Source organism: Lutjanus erythropterus, chromosome 3 (assembly GCF_056507025.1).
Source record: "Lutjanus erythropterus isolate fLutEry1 chromosome 3, fLutEry1.hap2, whole genome shotgun sequence".
Classification (NCBI taxonomy): domain Eukaryota; kingdom Metazoa; phylum Chordata; class Actinopteri; order Lutjaniformes; family Lutjanidae; genus Lutjanus; species Lutjanus erythropterus.
The window spans coordinates 19,168,011-19,189,558 of NC_139319.1; the positions used below are offsets into that span (position 1 = coordinate 19,168,011).

At 36.8% G+C, this 21,548-nt stretch overlaps 1 protein-coding gene across 1 annotated transcript in view; it reads left to right on the forward strand.

Moving 5' to 3' along the window:
* The first annotated feature begins 1,976 nt into the window (after positions 1-1,976).
* suclg1 (succinate-CoA ligase GDP/ADP-forming subunit alph) overlaps positions 1,977-21,548 on the forward strand; it is a 31,432-nt gene continuing 11,860 nt past the window's right edge. The window contains exons 1-7 of the mRNA XM_084715314.1: positions 1,977-2,123; positions 5,486-5,586; positions 9,221-9,337; positions 9,516-9,728; positions 11,583-11,640; positions 12,236-12,319; positions 17,320-17,471. Of these exons, the coding sequence (XP_084571440.1) occupies positions 2,090-2,123; positions 5,486-5,586; positions 9,221-9,337; positions 9,516-9,728; positions 11,583-11,640; positions 12,236-12,319; positions 17,320-17,471 (759 nt within the window). The 5' untranslated portion in view covers positions 1,977-2,089. The remainder of the gene's footprint in view (positions 2,124-5,485; positions 5,587-9,220; positions 9,338-9,515; positions 9,729-11,582; positions 11,641-12,235; positions 12,320-17,319; positions 17,472-21,548) is intronic.

A 21,548-nucleotide genomic window follows, 5' to 3' on the forward strand; every position in this document is an offset into this window, starting at 1 on the left:
CAATCAGTTTGAAACTTGAAATACCTGTCTTTAAAATAACAGTCTTAAGAAGGTTGCTTCATTTATTTGAGCCCACTAATTATATGCAGTTATGGAAGGTGGTTACTGGTGGGTGATTTGAGTAAGTCTGCAACACTCCAGGAACAAGGTGACAGCAGATAAATGCAGAGGATGTGCTGATATAGAAAACAACCCAAGCTCAGTTCTCAAGGACCAAAATCTGGGACGCCATGAATTTAACAGACTTCGAGTAAAATATTAATTCTTTCTCTTTTGAGCAGTGAAGCAGGCTTCTCAGATACTTCATATTTGCAGTATCCCAAAAGAAAAATACTCAATGCATATGTTAGAAGTATTGGTAAAAGTTTAATCAATTTGCACATTTCAAATATTCTTATACTGCCTACTTTTGCACATTCCTCTATGAACATTTTGTACATTCCAGCACAAAATTGTACAGACCTTTCAATTTAAATAAAATATACATAATTTTACAATAAATGAAATATTATTGTGCTGCTTGACTTGCAGTACTCGCTGTTTAACTTTCTTTCTATTTTTCTACTTATTATGTATTGACATGTACCAAAATCACCAAGGCACATTCATCATATACATAAACTTACGTGGCTATATTGATATTCTGTCACATACAAGTTACTTTCTGATAGATTTAGTGAAGTACTCAAGCAAGGCTCTAGTGGGCCTACCTAAAAATTTATAGTAAATGTATTTAGCCGCCATCCAGCGTTAACATTTACATAATACTTGTACATACACTATACATGGGCAGCTAAATTCCTGGCAAACTCCAGAGAATCCTGTTTGCTTGTAAAATGATCACATGTCATAACCTGCTTGCAAGAGGTGTAAACATAAAAAGAAACAGCGACTCTTCAGTTAATGTTCCCCACATACACTAACCAAAGAGCCAGTCTTTTATGCCACAGACAGCTGCCTAGGTGTGTTGGTGTGCATTGTTATGTTTTGTTTTTTTTGTAAACTCTCTTTTCTATTTAGGCTTCTCAACTTGCAGTACCTGTTGATATTATGGACCAATATGCCAAAGCCATTTCCTTAATCTATTTGACAATAAAACCATAATCTGATTCTGAGATTAATGTATCGAAGTAGGCCTCCTAAAATGTTCCACTACATCTTAAAGATAAAAATGCATGTGTTTTTTCCTATAAAAACTTTGTGATTACTGTCAGCCATCTTGGGAAAAAAAAAATCTTTTTCACTGTGTTTTGAGCTAAATTGAGTATTATTTTAATTTAGCAAGACAAATCACAGATTATAACAACTATGGCCGAGTTAAATTGTTTGAACTCATCCCAACTGTCTTTTGCAAGTAGTCCTTTACAGAATCTTTAAAAAGGAATATCTTAAAATTAACAGAAAGGGACAATTGATTAAGTAACTAAAATATATTTCATTAAAAAAACAGTATGCCACTGAGCTGGAAATGCCAGTATAGACCTACCTATAATTAATATTAATATTCATGCAGTAACTCATTTTAAATTTGAACTATTTATTGATAGATCTACATTTCATTATAAATTATAAATTATTTTTATAATTCCTCATGTTATTGCTGATTAAAACATCAAATAATTAATTACTTTTTATGTCATTTTAATGAATTACTAATTGCAATTAATTTTTAATTGGTGATTTTCTTTATTACTATTTCTGTGACTCTTGTAATCTTCCATAGGTTTTTTAAACTACCAATTTCCAAAAAATTTCCAACGTCAAATGACGTTTATTGAAATGTATCTATGTGGTTGATGCGCCCTCTAGTGCTAGCACGGTTTCTTTAATATACCCTGTAGAGAACTACACCACCCAGAATTCATTGTAAATTAAAGGCATCCACTATGTTGCCTGTAATCACATTAATGCCCGAATCTTTTTTGTAGGATCGGCGGTTAAATATTAACGAAAATTCAGAATTCAATATGAAACAAGAAATATTTTCAAGCTCAATTAAAATGACAGATTTTGGGGGGGAATATTTGTAGTCAGCTAAGCTCCGTGTGTCAGGTCCTCAGCCTCCGGTGTCATTGGTGAATGACCGAAGATGTCTCACAGCAGGTTGTTTGCCAGGCTGCTTTGTAAGTAATGTACTAAATTATTGTTTTAATCACCTGAAATGTTTGGTAGTTTAGTTCCAGTCATAGAAATATATTCATTGGTTCTGTGCGGTACATTAGCCGAGCTTTGGAGGCTCCTACAGTCTGTCACTGGCTAGCATAACTCCCCTGGGTTGGCTGTCAGTTAGCTTTCAGGCTAGTTAGCCACATTAGCATGCCTACTGTCTCTATGTTATTGTAGCTCAATGACAGTTAGCCAGCTAACTGGCTAGCTTTTCGCTAACGTCCAGCCGAAATCTACGTGTAACCCCCTGTCAGCCTGCTCCCAGACCAGAGCAAGTGTTGATCTTCGACCTTGTGTGTCCTCTTCACTAACGGTAGCGTGTCCATTCACTCTGCAGAAGTTGTTTTGATAGAGAAGATCATGTTTAACGTTAGCTTTCACCCTGTAGTGGCAGCAACTAAACACACTGCATTCCTGCAGCTCTTAACTTTTGAGAGATCCGACGACGAAGTTTCCTTTGTGAATGCATTGACAAGAGTGTATTTGCTGAATTATCAACATTTCACCGTGGTTTGGTAGCTGTTAGTTTGTTAGTGAGTCACATGGAGCTCAGGTCAGCGACTGAACTTTGTACAGTGTTTTAAGTTGTCTTTGATTGAGGCTCTGACAGAAGAACAAAGTTCATTTGGGGTGAAAGTTGCTGGTTTACGTTACTCTAGTCTAAGGTTACTGTTTTGATTGTCCACATGTAAAAACAAAATGGATTATTATGTCAAAACTTTGACTAAAGTCGAGTCTTCTATAACAAATTAGGTTACATACCCTCAAGACCATACAGAGTTTTTTCTTTATTTTTGTAGTAGCAGCTAACTTCTGTATGATTCCCTTTCTTGCTGGACTGAACCTACTGTCATTTGATAGCCTGTTTGAATCAATTAAATAAATTGACTTAAGGCTTCAGAACATTTGTGTGTCAGACTAGTGCACTGAAGAGTGGCAAGCAGTTGACAGTGTAGCATTCAGTGTCTCCTTTGATTCATGGAGGTCAAAGTGTCATTATCTGAATGTCTGGAGTCATTGGAGTTTTTGCTTCACCTATTTGTCAGTGAAGTGCTTTACAAAATGTCCAGAAACAGTCTCAAAATGGCATCATAAGTCCCCAGCACCCTGGATGAAATTTTAAAAACTTTTTCCTGCTTCTTCAATAAGATTGCTTTCTGGATTCTTTACCCTGCTGTGACAGTAAACTCGGTATCTTTTGGTTGGAGAGATTTTAGGATGTTATCTCAGACTGGGATAAGATTGGGAAGCACTGATTTTTCCCAGTTTCTGACCTTATATAGACCAAACAACAAATCCATTAATCAAGAAAATAATCAACAGATTAATGAAAATGATCGTTAGTTGCAGCACTACAATCAGCAAATGTTTGACACTTTTGTTCAATAGGGTGCTTAAGTCATTGATTGGGAATCTAAATTTTAATTTACTGATTTTCTGTCAGTTTTCAAATTGATCAATCAGCTGATCCTTTCAGCACTAAAGAAATAATTATAGTCATTTTTTACATTCAAGCCTTTAAGATGATTATTTCAGCTTTATATACAATGAAACTGTGTACTATAAATTTATGTTGAGCTGTGTGATAGCTAAAGTAAAAAAATAAATAACTTGGCCATGTTATGACAGTTTTCCCCCTCAATTGAATGTGAACAGTATAAGATACATGCATATGTAAATGCCTGTATTTGTCCTTGTAAAAGTGATTTGCTGTGATTTAATATCTACGTAACTATATTGGAGTTCATTTGAAACATCCAGTTGCTACGTCTGCGGTAGCTCATAGAGATTTTGTACATTGTGCAGTATGCTGTAGTTTTACTGGTAACATAAGGTTGTTTTGTAACACCTGCAGTATTTTTTATTATCACTTGTCTCACAGTAGATGTATAACTGAACAGAGCCTCCTCAATTGCACTTTGACCTAAATGTGTCTTGCTAGTTGTGTTTCATTTGCATGCTCCTTGGAGGAGTTGGAAAGTTGTTCTTTCGATCTTGGTGTGGTTGTGAGCTTTTAAGTCTTAATGTGGTGGAAAGAAACAAGAAAATATTCACATTTAAGAAGCTGAAATCAGAGAATTTTGACATTTTTAAATTGAAAATGTGACTCAAAACAATTAATCAATTATCAAAATAGATGTTGATTTAATAATCAATTAATTGTTGCAGCTCTAGTAACATACAGCAAACATGTAGGCTGGAGATTATCATGGAGGTAAAACAGTCTGAAAATTGCAGAGCTGGTTGATGGTTCTCTGCAGGTCTGTCCCTACGACTCTGTCATATTACATGTGGTAGTGTTGTCAAAATATAGAAATATTGATAATTATTGATACTGAATATTGAAATGCTTTCAAAACAATTTTTTCACAGTATTGATACTCTAGGACCAGCTTCACTTTCTTGCTCTCTCTTTTTTCTGACAGCAAATTGAGACAGCGCTGTAGAGCACACCTCTCATTTACTCACACTGATGTTTCATTGGCTTTGGTTGTTTTCATGTTGTAGCCTTTTTCTGCTCATAAAAATCTAAAATTTCATGCTCTCAACTTTGTGTCGAAGGTTCCCCATGATATTGCAATTGGTATCAAATATCGATATTTTTCAAGGTATTGTATGAGAAATTCTAGTATCATGTAGTCATCTTTTACAATGTCGGTGTATAAAAATACAAATGAATGCAGCTTGGATTAAAGAATATTTAATTTTAGCTCACGGTGCACACCATGTGCTGGTAATATCCTTATTTGAAATTTATGGCATAATTGTGCTCAGGAGGTAAATTATAGTGCAACACTTCCATTCAGTCAGTGTAATTAGACAAAATTTGTTTTCCACTTGTCACATTTTCTTCAGTAGTTGACAATAAAACACTTATGTAGCATAAACAACCATCTCTAATTTAAAAATATTCATAGTGCATCTTAGAAAACTAAGAATGTTTGTGGTCACAGGAACTGCAAATGTCAACTGTCAAGTCTGAAGAAAAACTTAAATTGTTACTCAGCAACAATAAAGGATGATTGTAGAGACAGTTATTGCTAAAACACTGAGTTCTTTGGAAAAAAAAATGGATAGATGGTTCTTTTTTATTTTCACCTTTTACTATTCACAGTGAAAAGAACAACAGATATTGTTGAGTTTTCTTCACCTCAAACCCATTTTTAAACAACATTTTATCTTACTGTCATGTAACAGCACAGTTATTGTCGTTTTTAGGAGACGAGAAGATTTCATTTTGTAAGATTAGTATTGACCTGTGAATTGATATCTGTCACCTAAAATACTGTGTTGACTCCCTTTCTCTTTCTCTATTCAGTGCAGCAGAGTGGAGTCAGGCACTGTTATACGGGAACAAGACAGAACCTGTACATCAACAAGAACACTAAGGTCATCTGCCAAGGTTTCACAGGGAAGCAGGTTTGTACTGGCGACATCTGACCATCAACTCATTTCTTTTTTTTTATTATTGCTTCACAGTGGCTTAGGTTACTGGAATGTTGTTGTGAAATCTCAGTTTTTCCTTACCACTCACACTCTCTCTCTAACCAACACAATTCCTCTTTCTTTATGTGTCTAAAGTCTTTCAGAATGAGTAGAATCACTACAGAAGATAGAAAAGTTCATTTCCATCACATGTTAATATTTTCACAATTTGTCTCCACCTTGGTATACCTGTTGTCCAGGTATTTACTTAGTACCATAAATTATGTTTAATAAGTAAATTCTAGTTATACAGCCCAAAATCACAAGTTTCTCAAAGATTTTAAAATCTATAAATTGTTGCAGACTGAAATGCCTGATTTCACACACACACACACACACACACACACACACACACACACACACACACACATATATATATGTATATAATGTGTATGTGTGTGTTATGCATATTGCAATGTAAGGTAACTTGTTCCAGGGAGAAGAAATATGAACTCTGTTCTTAGTGTTCTAAGTCAAAAATTCTAACAAAATATGCTTTATTTGTCAATGAAGAAGTGCATCTGGGGGTTATTCCAGCAGCCCAAACTCAAAACTCTGTCAATACAGCAAGAAATATTACAGAAATATAAAAGTGCACAGAGCATTATTAAATGTTAATAGCAAAGAGAAACATTGTGTTCTTTTCAGTGTCTGTGGCCAAATAAAAACATAAAAATACAAAACATAGTAGATAATAAATCTTTGTGTGGGTTTATTGAGACACACATGTATGGCATTTGTGTGAGGGACTGCAAGGATTGGTGGAACTTGCAGGAAGCTGTAATGATTGGTCAAATTTGCAGAAAAGTTGCAGTAAAAAAAAAGCTGCATTAATTGTTGCAATTGCAACTTCCTGCAGGGACTACAATTTTATGTTGCCTCTAGACAAGCAGCAAAAAGTCCAGCAGGAATTCTTCACAACTGAAGTCCTGAGGGACTTTGTCTTCCTCTCTCCCTCTCTCAGGGCAGACAGACATGTAATGGTTGTATAGACGGAGTAGACAGATGAAGCATTCACAGAATTACAATAGAGAAACACAAAATATCAGTACTTGGTAAAAATAAATACACGATTTTGGGAATCAAGTAAATGTCTTGTATGGTTAAAAGATTTGCAGACAGCATTCAGGCAGTGGTAGTATTAGTCATGATTTGTATAAAATGCTGAAACCTGTCCTTGGATCTTTGTTGATACTATTGTTTTGTTGTGCACTGCTGGGTTCTTTTCAGTTGTTGCAAGAGTTGTTTATTTGCCATAAAGGCCTGTAAATTAGGTTTGTTCCTGTTTCATTTCAGTTTGTTTTGTAGAATTTCATTTTTACTTTGACTTCGGTTTTTGCCCTTGACTACCCTTAGACATTGTCTTAGTCAATAATAATAAGTTTGTGTTATTTTTCACCAGCATGAAAAAAGCTCAGGTGATTCACTTTGAACCTTGTCCAGTCAAGGAGAATAAAAATCTTGGCAAGTGTGTTCAACAAGCCAGAAACGTGGACTTTACAGATTTATATCCCCCCTCTGTCCTTAACACACATTCCATTTTTCATCCTCCATTTTCTCTTCAACATAATAAAAGGTTGTTAAATATAGTTCCAGTGAACACTCCGGGTAATTAGAAAAGGATGAGAAATGAAGCAAGTGCTATTGAGTGCACATTGCAATGTCTTTCTGGCTTGATAAGCAAGCAATTTTTCAAATTTATTATCCCAACATTTGCGATAATAATGACTGGCAAAAACAGCAAAGTTAGCAGGGTGAAGGAGTATATTACAATTTGGGGGGAAAATGCTGATTCATAGCTTCTAATTCCTCTTAATAGGCTAGTAATAATTTTTACACGAAGGTCATTTATTTGCACTTGTAGTTATGACCCTTGGCTGCTTTATCTACATTGTTTCAGCATCTTCAGTAATAATTAACTGACTACAGTCTGATAGGATTTGTTCAGCAGAAAATCAATTTACACCGCTTTGATGCACCAATTTTCTGGGAAAGTACAACTGAGATTCACTCTCAGATTTTACCTCCCAAAATGCATTCTGCTCCCTTTAGTGTTATTGCAGCTCTATCTTGTTTTTCATTTCAAATGAGGCCTGGTGGTGATATTTGTACCGAACACAGAACAACACTACGAACAGAAAGTCATAACAGAGATTACCAACACCAGTATCCCACACATATTAACCTCTTAATTTCCAGTTTTCATCTTGTCCCCCTTAAATTGCTTTAAGGTTGGAAAAAAAATCATCCAATTCCACTCCCTCTTAATAAATACACATCATGTATAGGATATATCATGTAGTCAGCTTTTTTGCCAAGTTATATGATGTTTAACTAATCAAACCCTGAACTACATTTTGACAAAAAATTGTCCAGGTTTTCCCTTTCAGGCCAATAACAAACATTCAAGTCCATGTTGTTTTATTGCTGCAGGTAGATGTAATCATTTCCAAAATTCACAGCATGTTTTTATCAAATTAAATATTAATCTTCAGTTTGTATTTGTTGGTGTTTAGCCTTTGAAAAAAACATTTTCATTGCTCTCCTGCTTGTTGCACACATGGGGAGGCATGCAACTTATTAAGTCTAGCAGCAATGTAACTGCACTATAAGTTTTATATATATAAAACAATAAAAAATCCATTTCACCTCTAATAAAAAAAGACCAACAAAATATGATTACAGATATTCAAAGCTTTATTCTAAAATCTCAATGGGAGCTTTTAATTAAAAAAAAAAAAAAAAACATTCGGTGCAGCCCTAAAATCTTGGCATCAGGAGTGTTTGTTTATGTTATGTGTTTGTTTTTGAATAATATGTCGTTTTTTTTAAACTGTCAATATTGGTATCGATCTCACAAATCCACTATTGGTCGGGTTATAGTGATGTATAGTAAAGAGAAATCTGTGCACTACACAGCACCTCTCCTGCACTTTTACAAGCATGATTGCTTGATTTCTTCCGTGTTGCATCACCAAATTCTCAAGGTCTGTACCTCCTAAAAAGTACAGCGTACACCCAACGGATGTATTTTTAAAACCAGAGAACCAAAAATTGACGTCATGTGTACAAGAAACTTCTGATGATTAGATAAAGAAGAATTGTGAAATTATGATTTATATGTTTCTTTTTGGTTTGAGGCAAATGAGTTGACTTCATGAATATCATAAATAAAATCTTTCAGCTATAACAGGTAGCCTACATCAGAGTGACAGTATGTGTAATACCTTTCGTGGGAGATATTTTTTACAGGCAGTGTTTGAGAACATCCAAAAGCTTCTGTTGATTTGTTTTTCAGATGTTCTGCAAGCAGATTAAACCTAGCTTCCATCATTATTTATCTGTCATTGGATATATATTTACCAGTAGCTGAATCTCCCCTAGAAGAGCCCAGCCTCTCTTCTGTATCGTTCCCTTTACTCTGCAGCTCAGGTGATTAATCCTGGATGGCAGCATATTTCCTCCTTCCTCTCTGTCTCTAATGATATCTCAAGGTTGACGCTACAGAAGTGGCTGTACCCCACTTCATTACACACTCATACACACACTGACTCCTCTTGCCTTGTAGGGAACGTTTCACAGTCAGCAGGCCCTGGACTATGGCTCCCAGTTAGTTGGAGGTGTTTCCCCCGGCAAGGGTGGCAAGACACACCTTGGCCTGCCTGTCTTCAACTCAGTGAAGGAGGTGTGTATGAATCTAAAATCTTTTACTTTATATGTTGAAAACAAACGCTGAAATATTTGGTATGGATCTGTTGAAGCTTCACAGGTGATTTAGATCAAGAAACATTAGGTGGCACTGTTTCATAACTTTAGAGTCTCCATTTTTAACACACCACCCATACCTTTATTCCTCGCCTCAGGCAAAGGAGGGCACAGGGGCAGATGCCACTGTGATTTATGTACCTCCTCCCTTCGCGGCGGCGGCCATCATTGAGGCCATCGACGCAGAGATTCCTCTGGTGGTGTGCATCACTGAGGGCATCCCCCAGCAGGACATGGTGAGAGTCAAACATAAGCTCCTGCGCCAGGGCACCACCCGCCTCATAGGCCCCAACTGCCCAGGAGTCATCAATGTAAGCTCATACACACACACACAGACACACACAGACACACACATGCACATGCTGACGCACTGTGACTTTTTTCTGAGAGTGAGCTAAAAGTACTAAGTCACTCTCCAGGATCCAGGCATAATTCAGATTTAATGCATTAATATTCTGTTACTAGTGATGAAACAGAATAAAATTTTCATATCATAACGATAGTGACCAAAATTGCAGTTATTACAATCACAGTATTTTAAAAATCTACTGAGAATGATCAGAAAGTGCTGATATTGATGCAATTTGAGCAAATTTTATATTGAAAACCAGAAATTCAGTTAGCAGGACCGTGCACATTCTGTTTGCATAAAAATTATAATTATAACCTAGCCACTGGACAACACACACACATACACATATACACATAAACACATAAAAGGGGTATCTTTTGTGTTGCATTTGAGTAGGCAGGGGTCAGTAACCTGCGGCTCCAGAGCCGCATACAGTCCTTGTGCCCTTCTCCACTGGCTCCCTGTAGATTTGACAAACACCAAATCATTTCATTTTTCGCTCTTGCTGCCCTAAAGTTATTCTTACAATCAATAATTTTAAAAATGTGTAGCCTATACACCAAATGTTGTAATATTTCATCAACTGAAATGTGCGTCATAGCCTACGTCTACAGCTTAGTGCTTTGCCAGTGATTCTCCCTAAGCTACCAGTGGATGCCAAATCCAAAAAGCAAAAGTCTCCTAGAAAAATAGAGAAGCAGCTCCAAACAGATTTTTTTTCTTGTTTTTTTCCTGCCAAAATGGCTCTTTTGTAAAGGTTGCTGACCCCTGGAGTAGGTCTATGTCCAATAACCCCATGCACTATTTACTTAAAAACAAAGGAGTTGTAAGAAGACAGAAAGAGTTATTTCAGTCAGCCCCACCAATAAATGGCAGGAATCTTGTAAATCTGTAGTGTTTTTTCCCATGGACCACTTTTACAGCTAATTTTATGACTGCCAGGTTTTAAATGAACTAAATATGTTGGTTGATAACATGTTACCATGTGCTGTGCTGTGGGTGTAGAGTCTACAGCAGACACACAACGCATAACCGCACAGCAGCAGAACAACATGTTGTGTTTTACAAGAGTAGGAAATGCTTAAAGCTTCAGTTTACATTATTGAAAAGCTGTTAGCAAGTTGTATAGACAAACCAAGACATTTTCCCTAGTTATGCATTATGCATTGAGCTAAAAGTTAACTTTTCTTTCACTATAAAGTAGTGTGTGGAGGTCATGAAGATGACTCGCAGGGGCCCTTTTTTCTGCCCTGCATACCCTGCAGACATCTTCAATCAGACTTCCTACAACACTTTCATAAAAACCCAAATATGACCACACTTCAGGGTTCAGCATCAATAGGTTGTTTTTTTTTCACTTACCCAGAGTCAGTTTTTACTTGCCCCAATCAACAAACACTAAAGTTCATTTTGATGTTTAATCTAGAGCTGCAACATCTACAAAATATCAGAAAATGGTGAAAAATGTTCAACCCAGTTTCTCAGAGAGCAGGAAGGAAAACTTTAAGAAATGATCAGTACTCATGTTTTTGCACTAAATAACCATTGAATTTGTTCTGTTTTATTTAAAGTGAGTTTGAGAAAGAAAAAAATAGAAATAATAAATTAGTAAGATTAGTTAGAATTAGTTAAATTAGTTTTTGTTTTAACTGGAGGCTGAGTTCAACATTGAATTATTATAACAAATTATACAGTATTTCCAGTTGACCCACAGTAGTAAAGTTAGAAAATACATTTATATGTGTGTACTTCCTAGTTTTTCATAGTTGATCGTCTTTATATTAATTAAAATTTGAAATGTATCTTTTTGCAGCCTGGTGAATGCAAGATCGGGATCATGCCAGGCCACATTCACAAGAAAGGGAGAATTGGTGAGATTTACTGATTTCTCCGTGAAATTCATGAAATCAAAGAGTTTGAATATTTTGTTTGGATCTTTTAAGCATTCAATTTATACATGAAAATGTAAGTTGCCTCTTTAAATGCTAAAGGTTATTTTATGTAATGTTTGCTGAGTGACAGCTCACATGTTCGTGTCTGTGAACAGAGATCTACCTGCTGACTGACAGCAGTAACTGACTGGAACATAATTTTTTTTTTCATACTAATACCTTTCATGTCAAATTTAACGTTTTTACAGCACTGTACTTAAATCCCAGACTGAGCTTCTGCTGTTGACAGCTTGATAAGCAGTATGTGCTGCTGTTGACCAGTGAACCTTTACAGGAAGGCTGTTTTTATAGTAATTCGACTGCCATCATTCCCAGAGCATAGACAGAACAGCTGTTTCAGAGCTGCACTGTGAGAGTAATCTTATTTGTTTTTGCTGTTGTGATGAAACAATTTAGCCAAAGTTGGACGGAGAGACAGCTGCATTTTATGTCATCTTATCACCCTTGATTGGAGCCGTGTTCTGCTTGTGATTTTACAAAGTAAATAAGTAACATAATAAAATCTTCCTTTCAGGCATTGTGTCTAGATCGGGAACCCTGACATACGAAGCTGTACACCAAACTACACAAGTCGGCCTGGGCCAGTCGCTTTGCGTTGGTAAGTCAGCAATGACCTGTGGCATATTGAATTTAATTTTAGCACACGGTAACACAGCTTTTAGTTTCGTATCCAGACGATGTTAAAACAAGCAGCTGGGACTAAAAGAACAAACAGATCCTGAGAACAGTTTATTGCTTCATGGCTCCCTTGAAGAAGACACGGGAGACATTTCATAGAGAGAAACAGAGAAAGTATGTGTTGCATTTGGCTTGAAGACAGGATGGTCACCTTAAACCACACATCACCTCAACATCACGTCTATATTTAACTTATGCATCATTGTCGGTGTTGGCAAGCCTGAAGACCTGATTTATAAGACATAAAATGGGCCAATATGCAAAAAGGCAGCTGCTGTAACAGGCCTGGAATTAAGTCATTTTGAGGGCAAAGAAACTTTGGCCTTTGATATCTACAAATTTATTGGGGCATCACAGCCCAAATGGCACCAAGGCCAAAAACCAATGGTGCAATAACAGTTAGTGATAATTATACAGTATGAAGACAAAATAGTTTTAATACTATTATCTGGTAATTATCCAGATCACCCACTGTCAGAAATTAATGAAAACACACATTATTAGACTGTAAACCATAAATCAAACCAAATAACTAACCACAGTCAGTATCAGACTTTATACTTATCATACTTTAGCAGTTACGTAGTGTTTCTGCAGTGGTGACAAAACGTCAACTTACAGTATTAGAGTTTGAATTGTATGGAAGCCATTTCTGCCAATATGATGGAAAAAGACTATGTAAGTTATTATAATCAGAAACTTTCTAAAATAATAACTAATAATAACATGCTTCCATAGAAATCAAACTTCCTTTAAGAAATATAACATATTAATTATTTACATGTCCGCAAAAACACATAATTATAGATACATTACATAAAAGACATCATATGATGACAGTCTTCTTGTGTGTATATGTGTGTGTGTGTGTGTGTGTGTGTGTGTATACATACATATATACATACATAGATATTTTTCCTGCTTTGTTATAAGCTGTAGGGTAGTACCTGACTCAGAATTTTGTCAGTCAAATCAGATTTGACTGTTCAGTATGAAGATTGTACTATTTGTTCCCTTTTTTCATCTAAATCTTTATTGAACTGCCAGATTTTTTAACAGGGTTTGGGAGACGTTCAGGGTCACAGCAATGTTTACATAATATAGTAAACAAACCAAATTAGCCCTCCAAACTAATGTGTGCTAACTATGCTTATGACAGATTGGATATGTGCAACAACATTTTTGCTGAGGCTAGATATCAAACAAAAGCAAGTCAGCAGCAGGTTTGCAGCTGCCGGTACCCATCAGAGAGCAGCGTGAAAGCAAGGAGCGCTCATTCTGCAGCTACTTTTTTTGACCGAGTTGTCCCCAAAAGTGCACTGCACACTGTCATGCAAAAACAAAAAAAAAAAAAAAAAAAGAAAGGCTGCTCAACTTGAATCTCAGTCGACAGACGGGGCAACTCTAAATATTTGCATACTTTCGTCTCAAAAAATTACACTAAAGTAGATAAAAAATCAGGTAAATATCTTACTGAACTTAGTAAAAACCGGAAGGTGATCTACTAAGGTCACTCTACCCTAAAACTTCCTGATGTGTTCCAGTGAACAGCACAGATACTTTGTAATGCAATAAGCACTTACCCAACCTCTGATCCTTCCTCAGACTATTCCTCTTCTGAGATTGGATAGACCGATCAAGTGGCTCAGATGTAAATGGAAACTTTGTCTTCTTTCAGATTTCTTGTGCTGGAAATCTTGAAAGTGTGTTTCATCTCTGACCAGAAAAATGTTCTTTTTTATGCAAAACCTTCGGATCTATATCACATCTTTGAAACAAAGAGGTTCAAAATGGAGAGACCTCGCTATAAAATATTCTATGAATATATTTAATAGGCCGTGCCACTCATATAACAATGCATTAATTTCGCAGGTGCTTTTAAGCTGCCTGTTGTTTTCCCATTCATGCTTCTGTTTTTTTCCAGAGGCTGCTTGTTCTGGCCACACTGAGGAGTAGAGCTTATTTTTAAATGCTTTCAAACCTGATGGTCAGCATGAATGTGGCCCCACAAGTCTGGGGCTGTAACAAGCCCCGAATATGCTATTTGGGACAGCCCTAACATACCAGGTTCTGTATGAAAGATGTGGAACCATTATCTGCCCATCCTGTTATTACCTTACCTTTCTTTCTGCACAATTTTTCAGTCTTTCTGTAATTTCCTGCTTTCTACTGTTGATTAACAACACTTTCGGACTCAACCTAAGGCTGGGACATTGTATGGAAGTCTTTCTTACTTACTTAGAGTTGCAGACTAAACTTTGATACTTTCATGGTACCAATCAAATTGCTTCAGTGCCATCAAGTATTGAAAAAGGCTTTGTCATACGATACAAAACTTCAATACTTAAAGAATTTTTACAGTTATTTGTATTTTTTGCACAGCAGCCATTCCCAAACTTAAAAAAGCCATACCCCAATTTTAGGTATCAAAGTCTTCTGCAGACCACCCAAACCTTTAATCACAACACAAGACTAATCATAGCAATGACAAGATCTAAAATATTTTCTGGTGTTAATGTCACCAAATACACTGTAACACCCATTAAACTATGTCTGGTAAATGAAGAATAACACGCAGTTTAAATACCATGACTCTATTGTATTAGTTTGGATTACATTTTTTAAAATAATCAAATATTTTATGGTAATTTCAAACTTAAAGAATTGAAACTTACAAAGTTTTACTTATTTTTCATGCCCTCTCAAGGCCCACCTGCAGGTCCACACCACCGTTGTACTGATACTTTCCATCAGTCCAATTATCCCGCTTGAGTCAAGTGGGTTACAGTAAAAAACAGCTTAAAAACAACAGTAACATTAATTTATCGATCTCGTTTTGCTCCTTGTTGTCATTCTGAGTGAAATGATCAGTTGAGAGCCCCTACGTGTCTGTTCCCTGTTCTTTTGATGCGGCTATGCATACTGAGAATATCAGCTGTATTAATTCCACCACACCATCTGGACATGTTAGCATTATACCCAGCTCTATTACTTCTTGGCAACACAAATATAAGATGAACTATTTTAGAAAAACAAATTACTTTGGCCAACTTGTCTGCCACCAGAAAATCCATAAATAAAGGGCCGGACACCAGAATTAACTGAAAAACAACTTGGCTTCATTATTATTTAGACATTTTAATTATGGCGTGTCCTCTAGCCAGACTTCATAAAGCCAGCGAAGCAACAGTATTAAATGTTGTAGAGTTCATTAAAGGGGTTTATTGGTGGCTCTGCTAGCGACTTCTTAAGTCTGAGCATGACCTAGGGGCTACAGCAAATTACATTTAATACAATATTTAAAATCACTGTCGTCTTTTTTGCTGGTAATGTGGTTCCTTTTGATTATTATTCATGTTTTTTTTTCTCTGCATTGCCAGGTTTTTTTGAATGGTATGAATATAAATTAAGGTGACATTTTGTCTGTGAAGATTTGTCTTGTGGAGGTTTGCCCATAACTTTATAGATCCTGGTGTCATTTTCTGTGGGAATTATTTTTAAAAATGATTATTGGTCCCTTGTGGTTTAAAAAAAATTCATAAGTCATGTTGCTTGGATATGAGAGGAAAGGCATAATTAAACTACCATGCAGAGATAACGGGGGATTGGGGCAGTTATTAAACAAACTTTGAATTAAAATTGAGAAATGCTTTTCATACTGGGTAACCTCAGTCCTGCTTAATATTGTTTCTGAAAATAAAAATTGCTCATCTACAGAGGCATTGGTAAGACCTCTTGACATTTTGCATAACATATTGTGTTACAGATTTAATTTAGCAGCTATAATCAATATTTTTATATTAACATGGATCACATGACTACTGTTGTCTGCAGTTGTTCTCAGGGTTTTAGCAGCTTTCAGCATATTGTTTTGGTTTCACGCCAGCTTTACTTGGATTCATTTTTACCACTGTCATAGACAAAAGCTCTAAAAACCCAATGTACACTCCCTTCTCAGTACCACACAGCCATCAGACACAGTCAGCTGGTGAACATTTATCAGCTAAATAGCCAGATATTTCCCTCATGAGCCGGTGGAGACCAAATATAGAGCTAAACGATGAGAAATGTTGAACTGTCATTCGCCAAGTTGCTAGAAACATGACTCCAAATTAATGATATTGTTTCTCCATATTGGTTGGATGAGTAAATTATCAGAGTTTACTAACTACTTCACCATATCATTTTGAGAGGAGACAGTATGTCAGTGTTTACTGCTTGTAAACCTTGTGCCCAAAATAATAATTTACTGCAGTTTAAATGGATTTAGGGCTCACCTGAGTGCTTTGAAGCTACCATTGCCATGGTAACCAACACAAATCAGAATTCAAATGATTGGGCTGTTCATTTTTAAGAGAAGAAGGAGACGTTACCTCAGCTGCACAAAAAAAAAAAGAGAGAGAAAAATGAGGTACTCTGCGACATTTAGTCAGTCTCAGAGTCCTCACACATAAAAGCCAGGTACTGTATGTGCACATGCTACCACACCACACAGAATAGGATCCGTGAGCTGAAAAACATCCTCACGAGGAAGCATTTCTGCTCCATCAGCATGAATGTGGCCCCACAAGTCAGAGGCTGTAACAAGCCCCAAATATGCTATTTGGGACATCCCTAAGTGGATTAAAGTTAATCATGACCTCTGTGGTTACTGCACCTTCATACGTGTGTGTGTACGTCTCACATCACAGAACATGGGTCTCTTACATGCTTTGTCATGAGACTGGGCTGCTCAGAAAGTACGTTACTGTTTCGGACAACCCCAGTGAACAACAATGGTACTGTTGTAATGATCAGACCAAGTCTGGCATAAAGCTGCTTCTTATTCCTCTCCACAACGACGTGATCCTCAAATATTCACAGGCATTATCCTTTGAGAGTCTAGAGTATACAACCAGTGTTTGCTTTGTCTCCTGCAAGGTATTGGCGGTGATCCATTCAACGGCACAAACTTCATAGACTGTCTGGAGGTGTTCCTGCAGGATCCCAAGACAGAGGGCATCATCCTTATTGGAGAGATCGGAGGCAACGCTGAGGAGAATGCAGCAGAGTACCTCAAACAACACAACTCTGTAAGGGAATAACACTCTGGATGCCCATTATTTTCACTTCACTTTCTTTGTAATATCTCTGCTACAGCGTTTCACCTCTGCAGATAAATCTGTTCATATAAAAAATTCATCCTTTTCTGAATTAGCTCTTAGTCATGCCCTTTCAAATCTATCAGCCGTAGTGAGCACTGGAAACCATCATAAGTTGAGAACAAAGTGGAATTATATGAAAGTGTCCTTTCTTTCTGGTCACAGCCTCAGGCTTTCTCTCGTAGTTTCTGTGTCCGTATGATAAAGACAAAGAGTGACAGATGGGATGAGGGAATGATTCACAGGGCATGTTCTAGGAATCTGCCGTGATGATGAGCAGCGAACCTTTTCTGCCCACATGTGATAAAGGTGATGATGATGATGTAGCCAAGTGGCTGAGAACTTGTAATTGACATTTTTAACTTCAGCAGGCCTGTGCTTGGCATTTTGCTCCTTGCAGATGACTTTTAATTTTTCATTGTGCTCGTGTTTGTTTCTGTGCGTGTGTGTGCGCGCGTTTATGGTGCTGTCAAGCTGAGAAATGGACTTGATTTGCCCTCGGCTACTCTAATGCATGCAAATCTCCTGCTGGCGTCTCAGGAGAATAACTTCTCTCACTCAACAAATAAAGTACAAACACCACCTCCCACCCACCCAATCAGCCGGAGTGTTGACATCGAGGGACAGTTCAAATGAAACACATGCATGAAAAAGCCCAGCAGAGCGTGGGAGTAAGCTGCAGATCTCCTGTGGAAAGTCAGTTGTGTAGAACATCGTCCGTAAACTGGTATATTTGGACCTTATTTTTAACGGTAGAGAAAAACACAAAGAAGTCAGGAAACAAATGGGGGTTTTTTTTGTACTTTTGCAGCAAACTTAACTTTTCTTGATTTGAATACATTTGAATTCACGTCACCGATACACTAACCTAGGGCAGCTCCCATATGTGAATTTTGTGTTAATGTGAAGCTCAGTCTTGCTGGAACGGCGCAGCAGGTGCTCAGCCAAATAATAAATAAATACTGCAAAGGAGTGAAGATCTAAACCTGATGATAGATTTTTTTCTGCTCTCTGATGAAGAACAAGATTTATCTAGTTTGTGAGCTTCTTTATGAGATCTTTGGTACATTGATTTGTTGTAAAGAGAAACCTTACTATATCTATGTCTGTGAATTTGTAGCCTTGAACTGGCTGCAGTGTTGCTTACTCATGCTTGATAGAAAACTTTTAGAGGACTTTAGAGGACAAATGTAAACAGAAAAAAAAAACTCGGCTTTTGCAATAACAAATTCTCAAGTAGACCAAATATACAGCAGTCCAAGTTAAAACGTAGGGAGAATTTATTTATTTAAGAGAGTTAAGAGTTTAACTCTGAAAAATCAGCTACTCTGCCTCATTAGGACTATGTAGATTTGGTGCCCAATAACTAGCTGGTTCCAGACCTCGGAATCACCACCTACATCTCAGATTTGCTCAGCAGTTTTTAAATATGTCTATTATTGTGCCCATTGAAGTTCATTTCCACTAGCAAGAGGAACAATTGGCCAATCAGAGCTCTGTGGGTGGGATAACAAAATACAGAGTGATACAGAGAGAAAATGTGGTTATATTCAGCTATGGTTCAGATGATTTTTTTTGGGATGCGATGGACTTTGATAATCAAAATGAGTCACAGTAACACATGGGGAAAGGAAGACACCAAATGTTTAATTGATGTTTGGTCTGACTGATAACTTTATAAAGAGTCAATTGGGGAAAAAAACTCAGAATTCAGTTGTTTTCTAAGAGGATGAGACATAGAGGACCTGAATTTAAAATATGCCGATGTCAGATGCATGCCTGTCTACAAACTGATTCAGTTTTAGGTATACAGAGATGCCTCTCACATGGCTGATGACAACAGGAGGTAAGTATGTCATGGATAGTCCTTTAGTGCACTTGCATAATTGTAATGTAAAAAACAAAAAGAAATAACCAGATCAAATGTATACAGTGGAACAAAAATGTGAACCTTGGTTATCAGGCTACCAACATTTATCAGATTCAGGTTAAAATATTATTATGTCCTGATTTTTGCTCAGAAGTATCTTACATCATCTTTCTCTAACTGAGCCCGGGTCCCTCAGACCAATGAGAAGAGCTCAGACACTTACAGCAGAGACAGAAATATCTCGTGTGAATAAACTGCGCTTCAGCAGAAAACTGTGTTCATGTATGACGCCATCACTCATAGCAAAAAGTTAATTGAGGAAACCAGTTTTGTAAGATGCTGCACTTCACATTAACTTGACAAATGCTGCCACACCGGACACATTAAGTTTGGACTGCTCAGTGAAATTAAAGGTCCAGTGTCGTGATTGATTTGTGTCATGCAACATTAAATATATTGAACTCCTATTAGAGAAACACACATTATACCAAAAGGTGGAGCAGTATTGATTTCAGTATTCATCAGTGTTGCACTTGACTTACTGCAGACTGTTTATCTACTGACGCCTTAATTCTGTAAAATGCAAGAAAACAACCTGATACTTCCCTCTCAGCTCTGCTGTCAGATTTTATGATGCAGGACATTTTTCAAGGCTCAGTCTTCATCAGTGTCTGCCAGCATAATATGGTCTTAAAAGTCACCTGTATCAAAGGTCTGCCTGTCATCGCCTGGGTTTCACAGGCTGTCTGAAGTCAGGAATAGGTTTTACACAGAATAACCATATTACAATTTGCTTCATGCATATCAAGTAGGTCGGAGTATTTGGCACCTAAGCTGCCGTGGAAGTGTACTGATTTTTTTTTTCTATTTTAGCCAAGCCCGTCTCCACTGAGCTTAGCTAAACCCCTTGTAATGCTGTGGAAACAACACTGAAAACCAGTACAGGTTGTAGTCTGGAGGAATTTCTTGGTACCTTCGATTTAGAGGGCTACAATGCGTTTATAAAGCAATTACGGAAGCATCTTGATGCATCAGTTTTGTTTTGTTTTAATTTCTATGCATGATTTCTTTTTTCTCAGTGTGTGACTAGCTGTGTTTTTAAGGGGTGAAGGTGGATTTAGCAAGTACAAATATGCAACATCCAGGTAGACTTCCAAAATAAAGATGCAAAGACGATTGGGTACATTATGGGCAACAAGTCTACTTGGTAGGTTAAGGAAAAGATCATGGTTTGGGGTTAAAATAAGTACATTACTTGCATCACTTCATATACATAACATGATATACATAAGTTCCATTTTTAGACAGAAAGGTATTATAATCATCAGTGCAACTTTATAATAGCCATCCAAATAATGTTTATAAATGTTTTACAGATTAATTATTGAGAATTAACAAAGTTTTAAAAATATCTAGTCCACTTTCTCTTTAAGATTTACAAATTATCTGGTAATTATTAACAAATACTTACAAATATTTAAAGGCCTAATATCAAACAGTTGCGTAAAAGAAATATAAAGACACTGTATCTGCAGAGGCTCTGCCCTCTGCCTGTATTTTGTTATTTTCTCATTATTTTGCCGTGCTCAGGAGGCTTTACTTACCCAAAATGTTAGTATTTTATGTCCTGGGCATGAGACTCAACAATCGGCTATTTCTCTGGTGTGTGTGCGTGTGCTGAGGTTGGGCCGATGGAGGATGCTATGTCCATCGTGAGGTTTGACAGTCATCCACCACTGAGCTGTCTACCATTGCAATATTGTGATTTAAACGCCCTCTACATTTGGGGTATTTTGTCTCCTTAGAGTTGCCATGGAGTCGTCGACCAAGTTCTGCTTTTGACATGAGAGAGAAAACTAAAATAAGCTAATAAGTCATCATGTTTGGTTTATTATTTTCTTATTAAACACAAATAAGTTATGGATGTGTGGTGTGGAGACAATGAGCCTTTTGAAGCCAGCAGCAATATCACTGTCAATATCATTGTTCTTAATCATCATGATGTTTCACTGTGGACAGTATGGTAAACATCACCCAACTCTAATGTGTGCAATAACAAACTGTTTAATAATTTAACCAGAATGTAGAATTGTCTTTTATCAGCTATGATACCACATATAATTTAAAAACAGATTACT